The sequence below is a fragment of the Trachemys scripta genome, chromosome 1, assembly GCF_013100865.1.
Source record: "Trachemys scripta elegans isolate TJP31775 chromosome 1, CAS_Tse_1.0, whole genome shotgun sequence".
In the NCBI taxonomy this organism is placed as follows: Eukaryota; Metazoa; Chordata; order Testudines; family Emydidae; genus Trachemys; species Trachemys scripta.
In genome coordinates this window covers 125,241,737-125,262,015 of record NC_048298.1, presented here as the reverse complement: position 1 = coordinate 125,262,015, position 20,279 = coordinate 125,241,737, and the positions used below count along the sequence as shown (strand labels likewise).

Genomic DNA, 20,279 nt, shown 5'->3' with positions numbered 1-20,279 from the left:
CAGAGCAGAGCTCTACCCACACAAGCACACTGCCTCCCTTGCAGAGCTGCATGGTGTTTGCAATAGAGTGAGAACGTCCTGTTGCCTTTGGAGCAGTTTGCTGAGCATGATCCCAAAGGGCGGTGTGGTTTTAGTCATGAAACACTGCACTCACAACTGTTCTCAGAATGAAGGCAGCTGAGCCAACACACCAAGCTCAATGGACATTTCAGCCTCCCTTCAAAGATATAACTACAGTCTTCCAGCTAAAGGCAGCAGCAAACAATCTGACCAGCATGTTAAAGGCTCCCATCACATTTATCTCCTGATGCAAAACCAATGGATGCCAAGGTTTCGATAGACTTGCTCTGGAGTAAATGTTCTGGATTAGCATCGCTACGTGGGGGGCTAGAGCAGGGCCTGTATAACAATAATGACACAGACACATGGAACTGGAACAGTTATTCATTTACAGCCCCATAAATTAGTAAGACCATAAAACAGGAGCCTCAAGGAAAGAGATGCTGACTAGAACTGAAAGGGAAACTTCCTTGCCACACAAACCACGTTAATTACAACAACAGGCAGATTTAATAAGCCTGTTCCTGGCTCCACATTTTCACCTATAAAATATACATGTTTCCAGGGCTGGGGAATATTGTAAATATCTGCCAGCCATCTAATTGTCCACCTCTCCAGTGACATGGAAAGTACATTACAGGGTTTATTACACCCAGTACCCCTTTGAAATTTTTCTAAAAAGATCAGGTGGAGGAATCGCTCCTCTTTGAGACTGAATCTAGTTACAGGAATGAAGCACATGTTTCAATACAGATGGCGCTGCTATGGGGATAAAGGAAGGGTAAATTTTCTTCTCCAAACAATCCGAATAGGGAGCTCCTTTATTCCTGGCTGTACTGTTTCAATTCACAGTTCTGGCAGCTGAGACAGCTCTTCCTCTTAAAGCCTGGCAAAAAGTCAGGCAGCAAAGCGGTCTGTTCCAAGTGACTGCCAATTGGGCGTGCTGGAAGCGTGTCGTTGTGCTGAATGTTTGAAGGAGAAGGTGAGGAAAGGGAGTTTGGAGAGACTATAACTTGAGCTCCCTGTCAGGTTTCATGGTGAAGGGTTCCAGCCTCTCGCTTTCAGGCAGCATGCTGTTTAGCTTCTCCATGAGAGGGACTGTCTGGTCAATGCCCATCTGTATACGGCGGAGGATCGCAGACATCTCATTGACCTTTTGGATCTGCTCTGCATACTTGGCGTACCTTTTCTGGCGCTCCTGCATGAAGCTATAGAGAGTTTCCACTGAGAGATCCATCTGTTTAAAAACAAAACAGAGGGCTACGTTAGGCTAGAGTTTCCAAATGCCTTTCAGAGGGGCATGTGACTCTTACCAGTGATCAAGTGTATTTGTCACTCTGCCAGATCTCCCAGTAGCTATAAAAACGAGCTTCTGTAGCAGCTCTCTCTTGCCCATCTATACCATTAGATATAATATGTACCTACCTATCATGGAAGTGGTATGGATCAGTTAGTGCTGGAATAGCACTTTGCATTTATATTGGTTATTTCATCTTCAAAGTAATTCACAATGCATCATCTGTTCCCAGCTTTCTAATCTACCATTTTAAAACCTATTAAGTGTTCCAGCTGTTAGTCATTTATAATGAATGCATGACAGGATAATTCCTTTCTTTTTTTTTTTTTCCTTCAAGTATTTTGAATATTGACAGATCTAGTGTATACATCTCTCTCATTCACAGCAGTTGGGAGTATTTACATTCCAAACCCTCTGGAACCATCTAAGACCCCAAAATACCCAACCTAGCAATGGCTCAGGCATATGATCACACACTTGCACGCACTTCAGTTTGCTGACTATTCAAACTCTGATATTTCCAAGCACTTGGACACAGGTCTTGTCTCTGGCATGCAACATTGGTAAGTGGGAGTCCTCAATCATCAGCCGAAGTAGGATAAATATACAGAATTGCGAAAGTACTACATTCAGTCTCCGCAGAAAACGACCTCCTCAGTCACGAATGAAGAAATGCTAGGTGGTGGCTACCAGCTGAAGGGGAGAAAGCGGGCATGATGGCTTAACTTTAGCCCACAGGCCTTCTGCTCTCATTGTCACCAGTTCAAGTTACCATTGTGCCCTTAAATTGGCAACATCACTGCAGTGAGTTTCAGGAATCCAGTCACACTACTGTAATAAGGGGAGGAAGAAAAGCATTTTTGATCGTGGAACTGCTTCCCTATTTCCTCAACCAGCACTGCTTTCTGTTGTTCTGCTGCTGTGAACAAGCTTGACCAAGATTCCTTATTTTAACTAATAGTGTTCGATTGAGGGTGTTGACCCCAGTAACTGGAAGCTCAACAGTGTTGTACAAACTAGCTAGCTTTGCTGATCACGTCTGCACTGTACATTTTCCCACCAGCACTCACTAAACAACTGAGGTCTTGTCCCAGCATGCACTAGGGAAGGATACTCTGGGATACTCTTTAGCTGCTCCAAAGTCCTGCTTGTGAATCGGGAGGGGATGTCCCCGAGACAATAGAGAGGAGGAGTCAGCCAAGGTTTTCTTAAATGACCGTTGAGGACAGTTGATGCAGTCCACACCAGCAATGTCTGGCAAGAGCTCAGGAAGAAAAACAGCAGGGAAGGAATCAAGGCAAAAGTAGTCAGGAAAAAATATTTTGCTAAGGAACTGAAGTTACAAGTAGTATTAAAATAATATGTGTCTGTTTAATTGCCCTGCGGATTTAGGAGCATTTTTTCTATCACCTCCACCAGTGCCGGATACAGTATCAATTAACCTTCAATTCTTTCTAGCCTGCTTTCTGTCACTCTCAGGCTGAAATCCTTACGTTCCCCTCTGTTCTTTCCTGTGGATTCCTCCCTCTACCCTTTCACACATGGGACAAAATAAAAGCCAGCAGAGCAGGAAACTCCAAATAGTGTGGAAACAATTTAAGCCTGCTTAGGGGTTTCCATTAAAACTCCAGCTTAATACTTTGATGCTAGCTCTGTAAATTGTAGTGTGTAAAAGCAGATCACCACCAGGTCGGCTTGGGATGGAAGTAAATTCAATCCCGTGCTTAAAAATGAGACACCTAATGAGAGAGTGCTGCGGTATGGTAGCCAGTTGGAATCCTTTCAAAAGTCAGCATGCCTCATTAAACAGAGCAACACGGGGTCTGAAATAGAAATAGCCCCTGGTTTTAAAGTTTTCCTCAAGATACGTTCTTCACATGGCCTCAAAACCCCAAGCAATAGGCAAAGCTTAACTTTACAAAAGGTTTGAACATAGTAAACAATCAAATAATCAGAATTATTAGCTTCCATATAGCGCACTTTATTAATAGATCTCTGGGCACTTTGTGAATGTGAGTAAGTATCATTATCCCCATTTAGGGAAGTGGAGGCACAGAAAGTTTACACTTGACCTGCAAAGAAGAAAAAATAATGGGCTTGTGCTACTTTGGATGTACACACAAAGGCTAAAAAAAGAGCCTGTCCCCCCATCCCCACCTCCCAAAAGAAGTGGGTGAATTCACTTGGTGGTTGTTTTTTTCCACATTAGTAATTCAGGTTTTGTTTATTTTGGAAGACTATGGCAACTGCACAGCTAGTGATCTCACAAGAGGATGAAATTTGCGCAACTGATTGAGGGGAAATGGGATTTTTGATCAGACTGTTTAAAAAATAATGTTTTGTGTTAACATCTGTTTATAATGCCAATGCCTACCTTTGTATTTGGGCGTGTCATTGTTACAGGGCAAGCTGCACCTCTGAAGTCAATGGGTGTCTTTTCCTTTACCTTAATGGGCTTTCAGGTCTTAAGCAACATGCTCAAGGACAAATAAGAAGTCTGCATCAGAGTCCAGAACTAAACACCTACTTCCCAAGTGCTAGTCCAGAGTGCGAGCAACACAACAGTCCTTCTTAACTGGGACTTGGGGAAAAGGAAGTGTTTATCAGTTAGGGTGCAAGAACTCAAAATACACATCCTCCAAGACTTCCTCCCTTCCCTCCTCCTGTCCAAAAGAATTCCTCCTGCTAAATCTAGGCTTCCCTGATTTTGCATTTCTAAAGTAAAACAGGTTTTTTCTCCCGTATAAAAAAGTAAGTCTTAACAGTATAACAGCAAAAACAGGTACAAGCCCAATGTTTTTTAAAATACTTTCTTTTGCAAGTCAATGGCAGAGTCAGCAATAGAATCTGGGTCTGCTGGTTTCTAGTCCAGTGCCTTAGTCACTGGGCCAGTAATGTAGAGATTACTTCTTAGGTGCATGAAATGTTAACAGGCAGTGCGTTTACATTCATGAAAACTGGATCTCAGCCAGCTGTGGTTGAAATGCTGCAGAGGACTTTGGAGGTGAGAAACTTCTTTAGACAGGAGATTAACGTTATTAAGTTTAGGCTCTAGAAAATTATGATTTTGTTTTATTCTTACTTTCTGTCATTTGAATCTTGAATCTTTGATAACAAGGGTATTCTGATTTTCATTCTAAATATATCTAAGTGCTGTGATATTAAGCAAGGTGCTGAGCCTGAGCTGAACCATTCAATCTGGTGTGTATTGTTCCTTTGGGGCCAGCAGACCCGGTATTACTTTGAGCATTCAGTGGAGAATGGACTGAACACACTATAGGGGAATGTTTCAAAAGGGATTCAGGGGCTGGGGTGCCCCTATTGTTAACCTGCAAGGCAAAGTAAGGGCTGGTAAGGGCTTGCAGAGCTCAAAGGAGAGTGCTTAGGTGGCTAATGGGCTGGTGCTGGAAACTGACACCCAGTTAAGCACAAGGTTGCCATCTTACAGCAAAAAAACTTCAGGACCAGACTCCAAAGAGAAACTGCTGAGCTCCAGTTCATTTGCAAATTTGACACCATCAGATCAGGATTAAACAAAGACTGTGAATGGCTATCCAACTACAGAAACAGTTTCTCCTCCCTTGGTGTTCACACCTCAACTGCTAGCAGAGCACCTCACCCTCCCTGATTGAACTAACCTCGTTATCTCCACACTGATATATACCTGCCTCTAGAGATTTCCATTACTTGCATCTGAAGAAGTGAGGTTCTTACCCACGAAAGCTTATGCTCCCAATACTTCTGTTAGTCTCAAAGGTGCCACAGGACCCTCTGTTGCTTTTTACAGATTCAGACTAACACGGCTACCCCTCTGATAGTTAAGCACAAGACTCCCTCATGATGAGGCAGTGGCGTAACAAGGTGATATTCAGTTCCGGCTACCCCGAGAGCCATCACAATGGTGTACTCAGCAGGACTGATACACAGTTTGTTGGTTAGCTAAAGATCACAATCCCAGCACTTGCAGACTAGATTCTAAGAGGTTCACAAGAGAGAAGATTGGGAATAGACAAAGAAAAGTTTGTTGTTTTCTGTTCATTTCAGGTAAGGGAAAGAGAACAAAAGAAAATATAAAACGAGCAAGCAGGATGGATGGATCACCCTGATCTTTTGGCCATCCAACAAAAGGGCCTGAGAGCAAAGGGGCAAAAACAGCCTGGCATATCCCTCAGCAAAATAGCTAGGAAGTTGGAGCTCACCAGGATGAAGCTGATAGCAGAAAAGGAACAAGAGCACCAGAGATGAGCAGCTGCAGAGAGAGCCAAAGAGCAAGAGTCAGAGAGATTAGCCCAAGAAGCTGTACATGAGGGAGCCATGGAGATGGAAGAGCAAAAACACGAGGAGAGTGAACATGTACACAGGATGCTGGAGATGCAGATACAAAACCCAGTAAGCAGTCCTCTCCAAAGATCACACAGCTGGGGCAAATTGTGACCTAATTACAAGGAAACTTGCTGCATTGAGGAATTTTGACCACCTTGGAAAGGATCTGCAGTGTACAGAACATCGCTGAGGACCAGAGAATGACTGTTGTGTTCTCCAAGCTGATGGGGAAAGCATTTCAAGTGTTTAATGATATGGATGTAAGTGAAGCTATATGAAATGTGATGTTTTTAAACTGTTTCCATTAAAAAGGTTTCAAATTACACCAGAGGCTTATTGCCTCATATTGAAGAACCTTAAAACGATTGATAAATTAAGTCAAGGAGAATATGTGCATAAAATGGTGGATTATTTGAAAAAACAGATTAAAAGTAAAGGGGCAAACACCCATGACAAATTGGTGGATTTAATAGCTCAAGAGCAATTCTCTGAGGTTTGCACTGAAGAAGTGTGAACTGCTGTGTGGGAGAAAACTCCTGTATCAGTAGAAGCAGCTGCAGAAACAGCTGACTTATACGTAAGAGCAAGACTATGCAGGGAGCGCAGGCCCCAAGGAGAAGGACAAAGATTTGGAGTAAAAGTGGGTCCCTGGTTTGTCCGTAGGAATAAGGAAGGGGGAAGTGAAGTCCACCCGACCTCAGTACCACTCTCCTCCTAGAACCCCAGCCCAAGAAGATGGTCCCTGAAAGTGTTACTCGAGTGCTTCCCCTGATCATATGAAAAGGGAGTGTCCTATGAATGATTGTTGAGTGATTTTGGAACTATCTGTTCAAGTTAATATATCTACCCTGAAGTCAGAAATTTCAGTGGTGGCAGAGGGAGTTCTAGTTAACTCTGTCAGGTTTGATCTCTCAGAGGTGGACAAAGAGTTCATTAAAATGGCCAAAGTAAATGGCAAAGTCTGTCAAGGCTAACAAAACAGTGGTGCTCAGATCTCCCTAATCAGGAGAGATGCAATTCAGGAAAGCAACATGCTCTCTAGGGAAGAAGTGAACCTGCTATCATTAGATCAGGTTAAAATGACAGTGCCTTTAGCATGCATTCTATTGGAATGGGAAGGTTTAAGGGGTAACTTAAAAATGGGAGTTCTTGAGAATTTACTAGCTGATGTGCTGGTTGGTAATGATATGTTCTTACTGCCCAAAGCGGTTACTATTGTGACCCATAGTAAAAAGGAACATGTCTCTGAGTTCCCAGAAGTTAACACTGAGGAAGGAAAGGTGGATTTTCTCTCTTTATCAGCAGACAATAGTTTTGTGTCTCAAAGTGTAACCTTTTGCAGGAGGAGGGGGAGCCTTTCCCCTTACCTGTGCCAGACTTCCTTGCGAGCAAAAGCCAAACAGTTTTTGATGTTGAACAGGAAGCAGGTCTGGTCTACACTGGGGGTGGGGAAGGGGTAATCGATCTAACTTATGCAACTTCAGCTACGTGAATAACATAGCTGAAGTCGATGTGCTTAGATCGACTTACTGTAGTGTCTTCACTACGGTGAGTCGACTGCTGCTGTTCCCCTGTCAACTCCGCCTGCGCCTCTCGCAGTGGAGTACAGGAGTTGACAGGAGAGCGCTTGGGGGTTGATTTATCGTGTCTCGACGTGATGAATCAACGGGACAGCGCTCGGGGGTCGATTTATCGCGTCTACATGCGATAAATCGACCCCCCACTGGATCGATCGCTGCCTGCCGATCCGGCGGGTAGTGTAGATATACTATCCCTAGAAAGCATAAAAGGAACCATATTCATCAAGCCCCAAATCAAGAAAACAGGGGAAGTTTTTTTGTACAAGAGGGAAGGATGTACAGAAAAGCAACCTTGGGGAAAAATAGAAGGTCTGGGGAGCCCTACAAACAACTGATTAAGCCCACTAAGAATTGTGGGGAATTAATGTTACTAACCCACGACTATCCTTGTGCAAGTCACTTGGCATCAATGAGGACATATGAAAAGTTAAAGGCAGCCCAATATTCTGAGTATTTATGGCCCAATATTCAGAATGAGGGAAAGAAATACTTGTGACTTATGTCAGAAGTGGAAAAAGCCTGTAGGGCCCCACAAGGCCCCTTGCACTCATTACCAATAATCAAGGAAACACTTTTCCAGGGTGGCCATAGATATTGTTGGGCCAATGCCCCAGGTGATTCAGAGAGGAAAGAAATATAGGTCAGTAACAAGAACAGGAGTACTTGTGGCACCTTAGAGACTAACAAATTTATTAGAGCATAAGCTTTCGTGGACTACAGCCCACTTCTTCGGATGCATACAGAGTGGAATAAATATTGAAGAGATATATATACACACATACAGAGAGCATAAACAGGTGGGAGTTGTCTTACCAATTCTGAGAGGCCAATTAAGTAAGAGAAAAAAAACTTTTGAAGTGATAATCAAGATAGCCCAGTACTGGCTTATCACTTCAAAAGTTTTTTTTCTCGTACTTAATTGGCCTCTCAGAATTGGTAAGACAACTCCCACCTGTTTATGCTCTCTGTATGTGTATATATATATATATATCTTCAATATTTATTCCACTCTGTATGCATCCGAAGAAGTGGGCTGTAGTCCACGAAAGCTTATGCTCTAATAAATTTGTTAGTCTCTAAGGTGCCACAAGTACTCCTGTTCTTTTTGCGGATATAGACTAACACGGCTGCTACTCTGAAACATGTCAGTAACAGTGGACACACCACAAGATACCCAGAGGCAGTTGCTCTGTCTACTATAGAGGCTGAAACAGTGGCTGGGGCTTTGTTCACTATATTCAGTGGAGTAAGTTTTCCAAAAGAAATCTTATCAGATAGTGGGTCAAATTGCATGTCCCAGCAGTTTACTGTGTTAGGGAGGATGTATCAGGTAAAACAGCTGAGCTCTGCCCCATATCACCCATGAACAGTTTAGTTAAAAGCGTCAATGGGATTCTAAAAAAAATATGATGGGAATATATGCAACCAAAAGGGCAAATAGCTGGGCTATAATGTTACCCACCTTGTATGTTAATTGCTTAGAGGGAAGTACCCCAAGAGTTCACTGGGTTCATCCCATTTGCTCTCCTCTATGGGAGGAAGGTCAGAGGTCTCATCAGAGACTCCTGGGAGGGTGGCACTGAGGCTAAGGGGGAACCAATGACTGAACATATACAGAAGCTTAGGAAAGATCTAAAGTCTGATGGAAATGGTTCAGCAGAACCTCAGTAAAAGCATGGTATGACCACAATGCCTGTGAATGATCATTTGATGTTACTCCTTGTAAAAAAAGCACAAAATGGGACCCCACCTCCACTGGGTCCCAAGGCCTGGGCTCCAGCCTGAGCTGAACGTCTGCACTGCAACTTTATAGTCCCACAGCCTGAGCACTGTAAGCCTAAGTCCGCTGACACGGGACAACTGCGGGTGTTCTACTGCAGTACAGACATACTCTGTGGGGCCCCAGCCTGCCCCTAGCAAGCCATATCAGACCACTGGGAAAACGCATGAATAAATTCATAAGGAAATACAAAGTATGCTAGAAATAGGGCTAATTAAAGAGTCAAACAATCCTGCGCCTCACCAGTTATTATGGTTCCTACGAAGGATGGGACTACAAGGTTTTGTGTTGATTACAGAAAACTTAATGCTGTCACAGTACCCGATTCATATCCTATGTCCCCAATTGACGATATGTTTAGGCAAGGCAAAATTTTACTTAAGTACTCTTGACTTCACTAAAGGATATTGGTAAATCCCATTAGACAGCGAAGCACAGAAAAAAATCCCACTTTCATTACTTATTTGGGACTTTATGAGTTCAAAGTGTAACCTTTTGAGTTATAATTAATGCAGGAGCCACCTTTCAGAGGCTCGTTAATAAAGTGTTAAATGGGTTACAGACTTTGTATGGGCTTATATTGGTGACGTCCCAGTAGTTAGCAAGTCTTGGTCAGATCATAAAAATCACTTGGGAATTGTGCTGACAAAACTCAGAGAGACAGCTCTCACTATGAAAGGTGAGAGTGTGGCTAGGTCTACACTACAGGGGTGGGGTCGACCTAAGATACGCAACTTCAGCTATGTGAATAGCGTAGCTGAAGTGGCATATTTTAGGTCGACTTACCTGGCTGTGAGGATGGCGGCAAGTCGACCGCTTCTGTGCCGCCGTCGACTCCGCTTCCGCCTCTTGCCACAGTGGATTTCCGGAGTCGACGGAAGAGCTATCGAGGATCGATTTTATCGTGTCTTCACTAGACGCGATAAGTTGATCCCCAATAGATCGATTGCTACCCGCCAATTCGGCGGGTAGTGAAGACGTGCCCTGAGTAAAATAGGCACAGTCAAATCCCTTATTTAGAACACAGGGTAGACGGTGGCCAAATTTCTCTTGAAAGTGGAATCTATTGTTAACTGGCCTAGATTGAAGACTAAAAAGCAAATCCAGTCTTTCATAGGCGTGGCTAACTACTATTGCCAATTTGTACGTGGTTTCAGTGACAGAGTTTCTGCTATCGCAGACCTGTGCAAAAAGACAAAGACAAATAAAGTAGTGTGGACAAAAGCTTGTCAGAAAAGGTTTTATTTGCCTCATCAAAACCTATCAAGAAAACCTGGACTGGCCAGAACAGGTTTTGACAAAATACTTGAAACACATACTGATGCAGACACTGGTTTAAGTGTGGTACTGATGCAAATGGGGAGGTAACAAAAAGCATCCCACTGCTTTCTTTAATAAAAAACGGAGACCTACTGAATAGAATTATTCTGTCATAGAAAAAAGAATATTATGCTATTATGTGGGCAATCAAGCAATTACAGTCCTAGCTATTTACCAGAAAATTTAGGATCCTCACAGACCATTCTCTCTTTTGATATGGCTACATCGAACCAAAGGTACCAATGCCAAACTATACACTGGACCATTGCTCTAAGAATATGACATGGCAATTGTGCATATTAAAGGGAGAGAGTATATAGTGGAAGATGCCTTGTCCAGGCAAGAGAGTTATGGCCAGACAACTGTGGATCAGCCAGTGGCTACATCAACATAAGGGGGGAGGTGTGACCCAAGAATCCCTTAATGCCAACTGGCAAGGGGACTACAGGAACATCTTGATATTAGTATGTCCACTCTGGTTCACCAAAAAATGTCAAGTGAGGTCTTAAATGAAAGCCAGGGTCACACTGGTCATTACTATCATTGTGAAATGTATTAAAGGAATTATGTGTATGTACCGAAAACATGTCCTTAGATTTTGTATCAAGACACGAGTCACCAGCAGAAGTGAAGAAACAGGTTTTCTGCCAGACAAGAGATGTTTATTCACCTTTCTCTGTCATATGTAAATTAAGCACTGTAAGCCAGCATTGTTATCGAAGAGATGTGAAATCAACAGGGCAGCAGCATACAAGAACAAGAAGCCACGGGGGCTCACACTGTCTCAGAGTACACACAAGGAACTTTGAGGCTATAACTAGAAAGCAAAGAAAACACTGCAGCTAGGAAATAAACACACTGCCGGTTTACATTAATGAAAATGGGATCCCAGCCAACCTTGGCTGAAATGCTGCAGAGGACTTTGGGGATGAGAGAAACTTCTTTAGACAGGAGGTAAGCCTGTTAGTTAAGTTTGGTCTCTAGAAAGTGTGTCATGATTTTGTTTTATGTAACCATTTGTTTCCAATATTCTTGTTCTCTATTGCTTGAATCTGTGAGAATAAATGTATTCTGGTTTTCACTATAAATATATATAAATACTGTGATATTAAGCACGGTGTTGATCCTGAGATGAATCATACAACCTTGTGCCTACATGTGCCTTTGGGGGATGGCAGACCTGGTATTTCTGGGAGTGTTCAGTGGAGAAGGGGCTGAACACTATAGGGGAATGCTTCAAAGGACCTCGGCAACTGGGGTGCATCTATTGTTAACTTGCAAGGGAAAACAAGGACTGGCAGCGCCCAGAGGAAAGTGCTTGAGCGGCTAACAGGCTGACACCCTCCTGATGGAGGCAGTGGTTAGAAGATGACTCTCAGTCCTGGATACCCTGACAACCATCACACAATTCATGGCATTTTGGGACATTTTGCACACACTGAATAGTTGCATTTCATCCCACAATTATTTCTGACCCATGCTGCTGACCAGAATGAAGATGTTAACTTAGTCAATGGAGGATTCAGATCAGCACTGGACACTACCTTCTCCTTTTCAAGACTCAGTGCAAAAAAAATAGTATAGCAAAAATGAATGATTCCTATTCCCGAGCCTGTGGGATTTTATAGTACGTTTACAGTGAATACACCTTGAGCAATGGGAGGTTGAGGTCACAGCTTCTAATTTTGATCTCAATTTTGTCCTCCCTTGTGCCACTCACATTTTTTCATAGTTTCAAGATTTAATATGGGAAGAGAAAATATAATGAAAGTTTCATGACTCTTGAGCTTTGAGGCAATTTTTTAAAGCAGCGTTTGCCACATTGACAGTGGTAGAAAAATATATTCCACAAAAAAAATGCTTTGTCATTTCCAACCCCTCTTGAAATTTCCCTGGTGGCACAAAGATTTTTCTCTTTTCAATAATAACCTTGTAGATCCCAATGACATGTTCCAAAATTTTGGTTTTTGCAGGTTTCTCTTGTCCTCGTTGCCTTCTCTGCAGGCTTTCAACCTCGATCTCTGCTGTGGCTCAGAGAACACTGCAATTAGAAGCAGATCTTTATTCTGTAAAACTCACTTATTAGAACAATGCCCTTTAACATAAACAGCCTCCACTGTGCACTGTCAGGTGCCTGGCTATGAATGAATGAGTTTCTTCTTGCAGCTGCACATAAATCACATCTGAAAATGACAGATAGGAACATGACTGCACGGAATATTAGTCATGATGAGCTGGTGTGGAAATTCTTTTAAATAAATACACTCCAAGCTGAAGACAGACCTTCTCTCTGTCAGAAGCTAGAGAAAATGTGTTTGGCGAATTACATTTCTGATAATGTTATGCAAGGTTAACACAATATCTTGATATTGATATCTCCTTTCTCCCTATCTTATGTGCTTGAAAATGAAAAGCATACAGGGTGAGTAACCTGGTCAGTGCATAACACAACACAAAAGAGATCCAGGAAGCCTGAACCCTGCTGTGCAAAAGCAATTGTGGATAGTTTTTTTTCTAGAGTGTTACCAGGCCAACATATGCAAAACAGATGATTTCAGGTTTTGTTTACCACTTCCATGACCAAAACCCACCTCAACCCCCTCCTTTTCCATTTATATAACCTATCTTCACTGCAAACAATGCCAAGGACTCATTCAATCCATGCTCTGCAGAGATATAATCTGAGCTAGGGGGAAAAGAAGCATTTATTCTAATTGGATGTAAAAGTCCTACTAGGATTTGAAAAAGTACACTGGAACCTGTATTACACACAAAGGGCCAAATTCCATGCCCCAAAAGCTCCAGTTATTTCAGTGGCGTTTCTCTACGTTCATCTACATGATCCTTCATCACTAGAGTGTCTGAGCTGCAGAGTGTCTTAGCTAAGATTTAGCCAGGACTGCAGAGTCTGTTAGCCAAAGTCATTCATATATTTGGATGCAGGTTGTGCATATATTTTACTTAAAGCAACACCAGACTGGTTTTTTAAATTAGCTTCTGTATTTTTTAATGTGAACCTTTTCTCTAGGATGCCATGTACAGGGTGCATTTTTGAGCCTTCCACAAATCCTAACTATAACAACCTATCTTTTTCTCATGACCTCCATTCAGCACTTCCATATTTCTAACCAACTGGCATCCCCTAAATAAAACAGACTCAAGGTAAGACGTGACAGATCTCTCTCATCACTAAATGCTGCTATGAAGCCACCTGAAAATACTGTCAAAATTATGTGTTGTATTGCTTAAATACGTCTAATGTTAAAGAGTCCTGTTCTCAGTGTTGTGTTGTGTCACTAAAAACACACCCAAGTTCTTGAAGGCCTCACAGAACTGTGTGTTGTGGACAATCGCTGTCCACTATCATTGCACATGTGCTAGCTCTCTTCTTCTTGCTTGCTTTTTATTATGGTGAATAAGAGTGAAGTTGCAAGTTAAGAACAACTGGATGGCAAACATTTACTTAGTGTCCCTTTATCTGGATCTGTTGAGTGATGGGTTAGCGCGTACTAAAGGGAAGTTTAACCCAATGCTGACTCAAACACAGTTTATAAAATCAAAATTGTTAAGAATGGACCAAAATAAATTTCACTGTAACTGCACTTAGCTCAGATCTAGACTGGAACACCACAAAATGCCACTTGGTATTAATTACTTCATTCCCTATTTCCCCGCCTCTCCTCCCCAGGTATTTACAGTCCCTTCAGGGTCTTCCATTTTTCTCCCTACCATCTATAAAACCCCACATCCAAATAAAAAAGGAGAGACATTTAAACCTAATAAAATTCAGTGCTTTCTTATGTATCATAAGATTAATCTGTGCAACTCACACTACAGGGACATTACTATATTACATGCCTTAGTAACAATCTACACATGGTAGAACCAGGGCCAGCTCTGGCTTTTTGGCTGCCCCAAGCAAAGCAAAAAAAAAACAAACAAACAAAAAAAAAACACACCTGCGGCGCAGCCGGAGCGCAAGTGCAGGGGGACCGGCTGGGGGGGGGGGGGGGGGGGGGGGGGGGGAAGAGAGGGGGGCGGGAGAGAGAGAGAGAGAGAGAGAGAAGGAGGTGGCCATGCGGCCCCTCCCGCTGCATCACCTCCTGCCACAAGGGCTCCGCTCCGGTCGGCGGGGAGGGAAGGAAGAGCACTGCCCTGCAGGGCGCTCTGGTTCTCTGCGCCGCTGCCCCCTACAGGGCGGCCGGAGCGGAACAACAACAACAAAAAGCGGCCGTGCCACCCTAGGATTGGGCAGAATGCCGCCTCCAACAATCTGCCGCCCCAACTTGCTCAGCTGGTGCCTGGAGCTGGCCCTGGGTAGAACTGGCTGTCAGTGCACATGCCAGATAGTTTACAGGATAATAACCAACCTCTAAATTATTAGTTTGATTGTTATCACGAGATTTGTGAAATCTGAATCATCACTTGGTTCTTGACTTCCTAGTCTAAGCTGCAGATTGTCCCTTTTAGATTTTAAAACTCTTCAGGAAGTATTAAATTACACTATTTTAACAGTTATGGGTGATTACTTACTTTAGGAAAGAACAAGCTTTTCTGTCTTCAGCAAAATTACAGGAGTTAACAAAACTTGCTACCATGAACAGTTCAAACAGTATGTTCTTACCCAATTCTTTGAGGTATTTACTGGCTGCTGTTTTTTGCCACAAGATTACTATATTTGGTACACAAAAACATCATAAAATTAGTCCTTTGACTTAAGCAATTTATCAGTCAATTGTCTCCCTATCACTGGATTTTGTTCAATCAATTCAGATTTCAGAAAAAAGGTACTGCAATTCTTAATATTGCAAATTTTTCCAAATTAGCAGGAAAACTCCCTAGTTGACCACAAATAATAAATCATTCAGTCAGTACTTTTACAGAATATTGGGCACGGACTTAAAAAGGGGTATCTGTGAGACAAGTCTTTTCCAGATGCATTAATATGGGCTACACCTAAAATCCATTCAAACCAAAGCTCGTCATGGAATGTGACTGCTCACTTGTTAAATGAGATATCGCACTACAGTACATGACACTGGGGCCCTGGGATCTGTACTGGCGGTCTATTAGTTTCTGTAAGGAAAAATTAAAGTAGTAGTATTTTTGATCTATAAAAGGCCTAAATACCTTGGGACTCACCTATCTGAGAGAATCACATTAAAGTGGAGTACAGAATCTGGTCCAAGAGGTGCATATAGCTGAACCTCTAAGTAATAGCAACCATGAGGTAATTATATTATATTAATTAATGTAATTATATTTAACATCCTTGTAAAGGGGAAATGTTAGCTAATGTAACATTGATTTTTTAAAAACACTCCAGAGGAGATCCTGGCAATTACAGGCCAGTAAGCCTAACTTCAGTACCAGGCAAATTGGTCAAAACTCTAGTAAAGAACAGAATTGAAACATAAATGAATACAATATGTTGGGGAAGAGTCAACATGGCATTTGTAAAGGGAAATCATGCCTCACCAATCTATTAGAATTCTTTCAGGGTGTCAGCAAGCATGTGGACAAGGGTGATCCAGTAGATATAGTGTACTTGAACTTTCAGAAAGCCTTTGACAAGGTCCCACACCAACAGCTCTTAAGCAAAGTAAGAAGTCATAGGATAAGAGGGAAGGTCTTTAGTAACTAGTTAAAAAATAGGAGACAAAGGATAGGAATAAATGTTCAGTTCTCACAATGGAAACTGGTAAATAGTGGGGTCTCCCAATGATCTGTACTAGGATCTGTGCTGTTCAACGTATTCATAAATTATCTCAAAAAGGGAGTAAACAGTAAGGTGCTAAATAAAGTCTGCAGATAATGCTAAATTACTCAAGATAGTTAGGTGCAAAGCAGACTGTGAAGTTACAAAGGGATCTCACAAAACTGGGTCACTGGGCAACAAAATGGCAGATGAACTTCCATGTTGATAAATGCAAAGTAATGCACATTGGAAAACACTCCCAACTATACACACAAAATGATGAGGTCTAAATTAGCTGTTAACAATCAAGAAAACATCTGCTTAATGTGCAGTGGCAGTCAACAAAACTAACAGAATGTCAGGAACCATTAGGAAAGGGATAGATAAAAAGATAGAAAAATATCATAATGGCACTATATAAATTACTCCTGGGAGGATTCTGCATGACTGTGTACCTGCAGAAAATGCACCTCTTCCCCCCCCCCACCCCCATTTCCTGCGTTTCCCTGCAGAAAATGGCAGGGAAGCAAAGGGAAGTCGTGCGGGGGAGGGTGGTGGATGACCACGGGCGCAGCTTTCGCAGGGGGGATTGCCCCCCACCAAACAGGCGAGGCATGGGAGCAGGGCCACTTCCCCCCACATTCTGCAAGCGCAGAGCTGCCCAGCTGAAGGAGGCTGTGTCTGGTCTCCGCTAACTCTGCAGCTGAATGCTGAATCCTGGTCCTAGTGCCAGTCGTGCTCCCCTTCTGTGTGCTGGGAGCCTTCCTGTTCTCTATTCTGTGCAACAGTGAGTGCCCGTGATGGGGCTGGGTAAAGTGGGGTGGGGGAAATGAGGGAAGAGGAGGTGAGGGGGTGGGGGAAAAGTCAGTGGGGAAGGAAGAGAGTGGAATAGGGCAGGGGGGGAAATGAGGGGGGGGGATGGGGAAGAAAAGGGGAGGGGGAAGCGCGGGGGGAAGCAGGAGCCCGGCATGCTGCGTCCCCTCTGCAGCAGCTGGGGCTCCCCCGTTAAGCAGCCCATTTAACCCTCACTCTGGCAAGCCCTACCCCCATACACCTGGACCCCTCTGACAAGCCCCCACACCCAGAGCCCCACCTCACTGATCCCCAACCAGCTGCACTTGGACCCCCACCCCATCAAGCCCCACACTCCCAGTACCTGGACCCCCCCCACCAAGCCCCACACACCCAGCTCCCCCCCTCCCCCGGCCGAGCCCCATCTCCCCATACTCAGCTCTCCCTTCCTGAGCCCCAACCACCTTCACCTGGATCCCCTGCAGAGTCCCACTGCCCCTTCACCCAGAACCCTCCAACAAGCCTGTGTGCATCCAGATCCCCCACTGAGCCGCCCACACCCAAATTGCCCCACACAGAAACCTCTCACCCCACACCTGGATCCCCCCACACTAAGCCCCTCCACACTTGGATCCTCCTGGGCTGAGCCTGCCCACCCACACATCATGCACCTGGCGCAGAGGGGCAGGCCCCGGGGTGTTTCTGGGCCAGGCTCAGCCCTTCCACTGTGTCAGGGTCAGGTGCAGCCTCACTGCCAAGTTCCTGTGGGGGCTGCAGGGTATTCTCCCACCTCAATACAGCCAGTGACCCGTGCTCCCCACTGCAGCCAGTGGCCCGTGCTCCCCACTGCCATGCCGGAGACATTTATTTGTTGACGAATAAAATTTGCAAAATTTTAAAATATTGTGCACATAATTTTTAATTTTTTGGTGCAGAATTCCCTCAGGAGTAGATTAAATCCATGGTTCAGCTACCCCTTGAATACTGCATGTAGTTTTGATTGTTCCATCTCAGAAAAGATATATTAGACTTGGAAAAGGTAAAGAAAAGAACAACAAAAATTATTTGGAGTATGGAACTGCTTCCGTATGAGGAGAAATTTAAAAGACTTGGACTGTTCAGTATAGAAAGAGACAATTAAGAGGGATATTTCAGAGACCCCTTCTTTGCATGATATCATAATCCTCTGTTTGTGGCCACAGAATAGCTTGTTGTGGGAATAGATTAGGATGCCCCAGCTTTCTATGAGGCCTTCCTGAATTCAAAAGACGTTTGTGCCATAGTGGAAGTGCAGCCACATAGGAAAAAACTGCTGGAGTACTTAAGCCCTGGAGTGGAGGGAGGATGGACATAAAATCTTAAAAGGCTAATCTTCTGGAAATGAAGGTGGGTGAGCTTTTTGTTCGTTTGTTTTCCCCAAGAGGACTTTACCTCAGAATGGAAAAAGGGGGGACTGGACAAAGTGACCAATTCAGAGGTTCCATCACTCAAATTTGATACCCAGTAATGTGAACAACTTGTTTCTCGTTCTCCTCCTACCTCTTAGTTTGTAGGAAACATGTTAACTCTGTTCTCAAAAGGGGTAAGGAGCAGAGATAGAGAGCTTGTTCACTTGAGCTATGTGACATTCTTGCACTTCCCTCTTGTCTGTTCCTGACTTGCAGTACATCTAAGCCTTTCGAAGAGTGGCAAAGCTTAGCATCTCCATTTGAAAAGTTACAGTAGACTTTCCTAGGCCTTACGGAAAGGAAAAGGAACACCTGGCGGCTCCAGGGGGGGGGAGGAGGGGGGTGAGACTCTGAATAATAATAATTGAACCTGCAGCCTGCAAACTTAATGATGTTCACTTTGACAGTGTATTTTACATAAACACCTTTTCACTTTAAAACGCAAACAATGATCTTCATGAGAAACGTCTCAGTAATGGTCTTGGTTCTCTTTTAAAATCAAAGCTTCAAAGATTGTTGTACTGATAGAAGAACAACTTCCAAAAAAATCCACTTGGTTGAAATAATAAATACTTAGCACTTGGACAGTGTTTGTCTTGAAATGAATCCTCACAGAATCCTTTTGAAATATTATTTACTCCATTTTAAAGAGCAGGAAACTGAGGCCTCCTGGTCTGATTTTCTAAGGCGCGGCGCATCAACTGTAATAGCCACTAGGGTTGCAACTCCGAAAATCAGACCATTAGTAACTCCCACAAGGCTAGAGAGAGAGAACACCAGTAACAGAGTTGGAAATATCTCCAGACTAACGCTCTGCTATAGACAGGAATGTAAAAGAAGACAATTGAGCTCTTTTTTCCTAGCGTGTGTATATACACCTCTACCTCGATATAACACGAATTCAGATATAACGCGGTAAAGCAGTGCTCCGGGGGAGGCGGGGCTGTGAACTCCGGTGGATCAAAGCAAGTTCAACATAACGCGGTTTCATCTATAACGCAGTAAGATTTTTTTGGCTCCCGAGGACAGCGTTATATTGAGGTAGAGGTGTATGCACTAAAAAGGTGTGTTTTTATCATTGGATAGCTAACACACTGGAAAATCCTACTGTAGACAGGACAAGTTGTCATTTTGCCTCAGTTTAGCAGGTCAAGGTAAAATACAGATTTCAGCCTGAAGTATCCCAAAAAACACTCTGTACACAAGAGTCACTTCACCCACCATAGAAATGCAGCTATCTCTGGGGTGAAGCCCCTGAGGAGGAATGGGGGGTCATCTAGACTTATTAAATAAAGGTTAACTATAACTTGTCCTGCGTACACTAAGATTTTACAATTCGATAACTATTCTGTCTTAAAAATATACTTTTCCCCCTAGTGTAGACATTACAAAGAAACTCACTTTTTTCACATTTTGTCAGTACTCAAGCTTCTGCAAACCAGCTTCCAGTTTGTTTGAACAGCATGGCCACAGAAATCAACTGTGTAATAATTAATCCAACAAGCTGCCAGTTTTCATCCTACACAATATTGCAATCCACTAAAGGGCAGATATACCACCCAGACAAACCTACACAAGTAATTTTGATGGGAAACTGACAGGTGATATCCAGTGCCACAACACAGAATTAAAGTTCCACAATCTGACACACAAAAATCTAAGTTGTTCTTTCTGTAGTTTTTCAGTGAGGAAAAAAAAAAAGATGATGTATTAATTGCACAGTTTGGCAGTCATGTAACAAGCAATGGTGAATGCAAGCAATATTGTGACAGATGGTGATTCAGATGTCAATAATTCATGTGTGACACAGAGTGAAAAATAATTTTAACAGGGAATTAATTTAAAGGAGTCAGGGCTCAGATTTCTAGATGAGGAAAAAACTGTCCTGGTTTTAAAACATGATAGCTAACAGGCTTTTAAACAGGGCATTGAATTTAGTGTAGTCAAGACAAGTTGTGTTTAAAAACCATGTTAAGATGTT

The 20,279-nt window shown here is 43.1% G+C and overlaps 1 protein-coding gene across 1 annotated transcript in view; it reads right to left on the bottom strand.

Annotated features, from left to right (window-relative positions):
* Positions 1 to 428: 428 nt before the first annotated feature.
* BORCS5 (BLOC-1 related complex subunit 5) overlaps positions 429 to 20,279 on the bottom strand; it is a 112,681-nt gene continuing 92,830 nt past the window's right edge. The window contains exon 4 of the mRNA XM_034784396.1: positions 429 to 1,297. Coding sequence (XP_034640287.1) covers positions 1,067 to 1,297 — 231 coding nt within the window. The 3' untranslated portion in view covers positions 429 to 1,066. The remainder of the gene's footprint in view (positions 1,298 to 20,279) is intronic.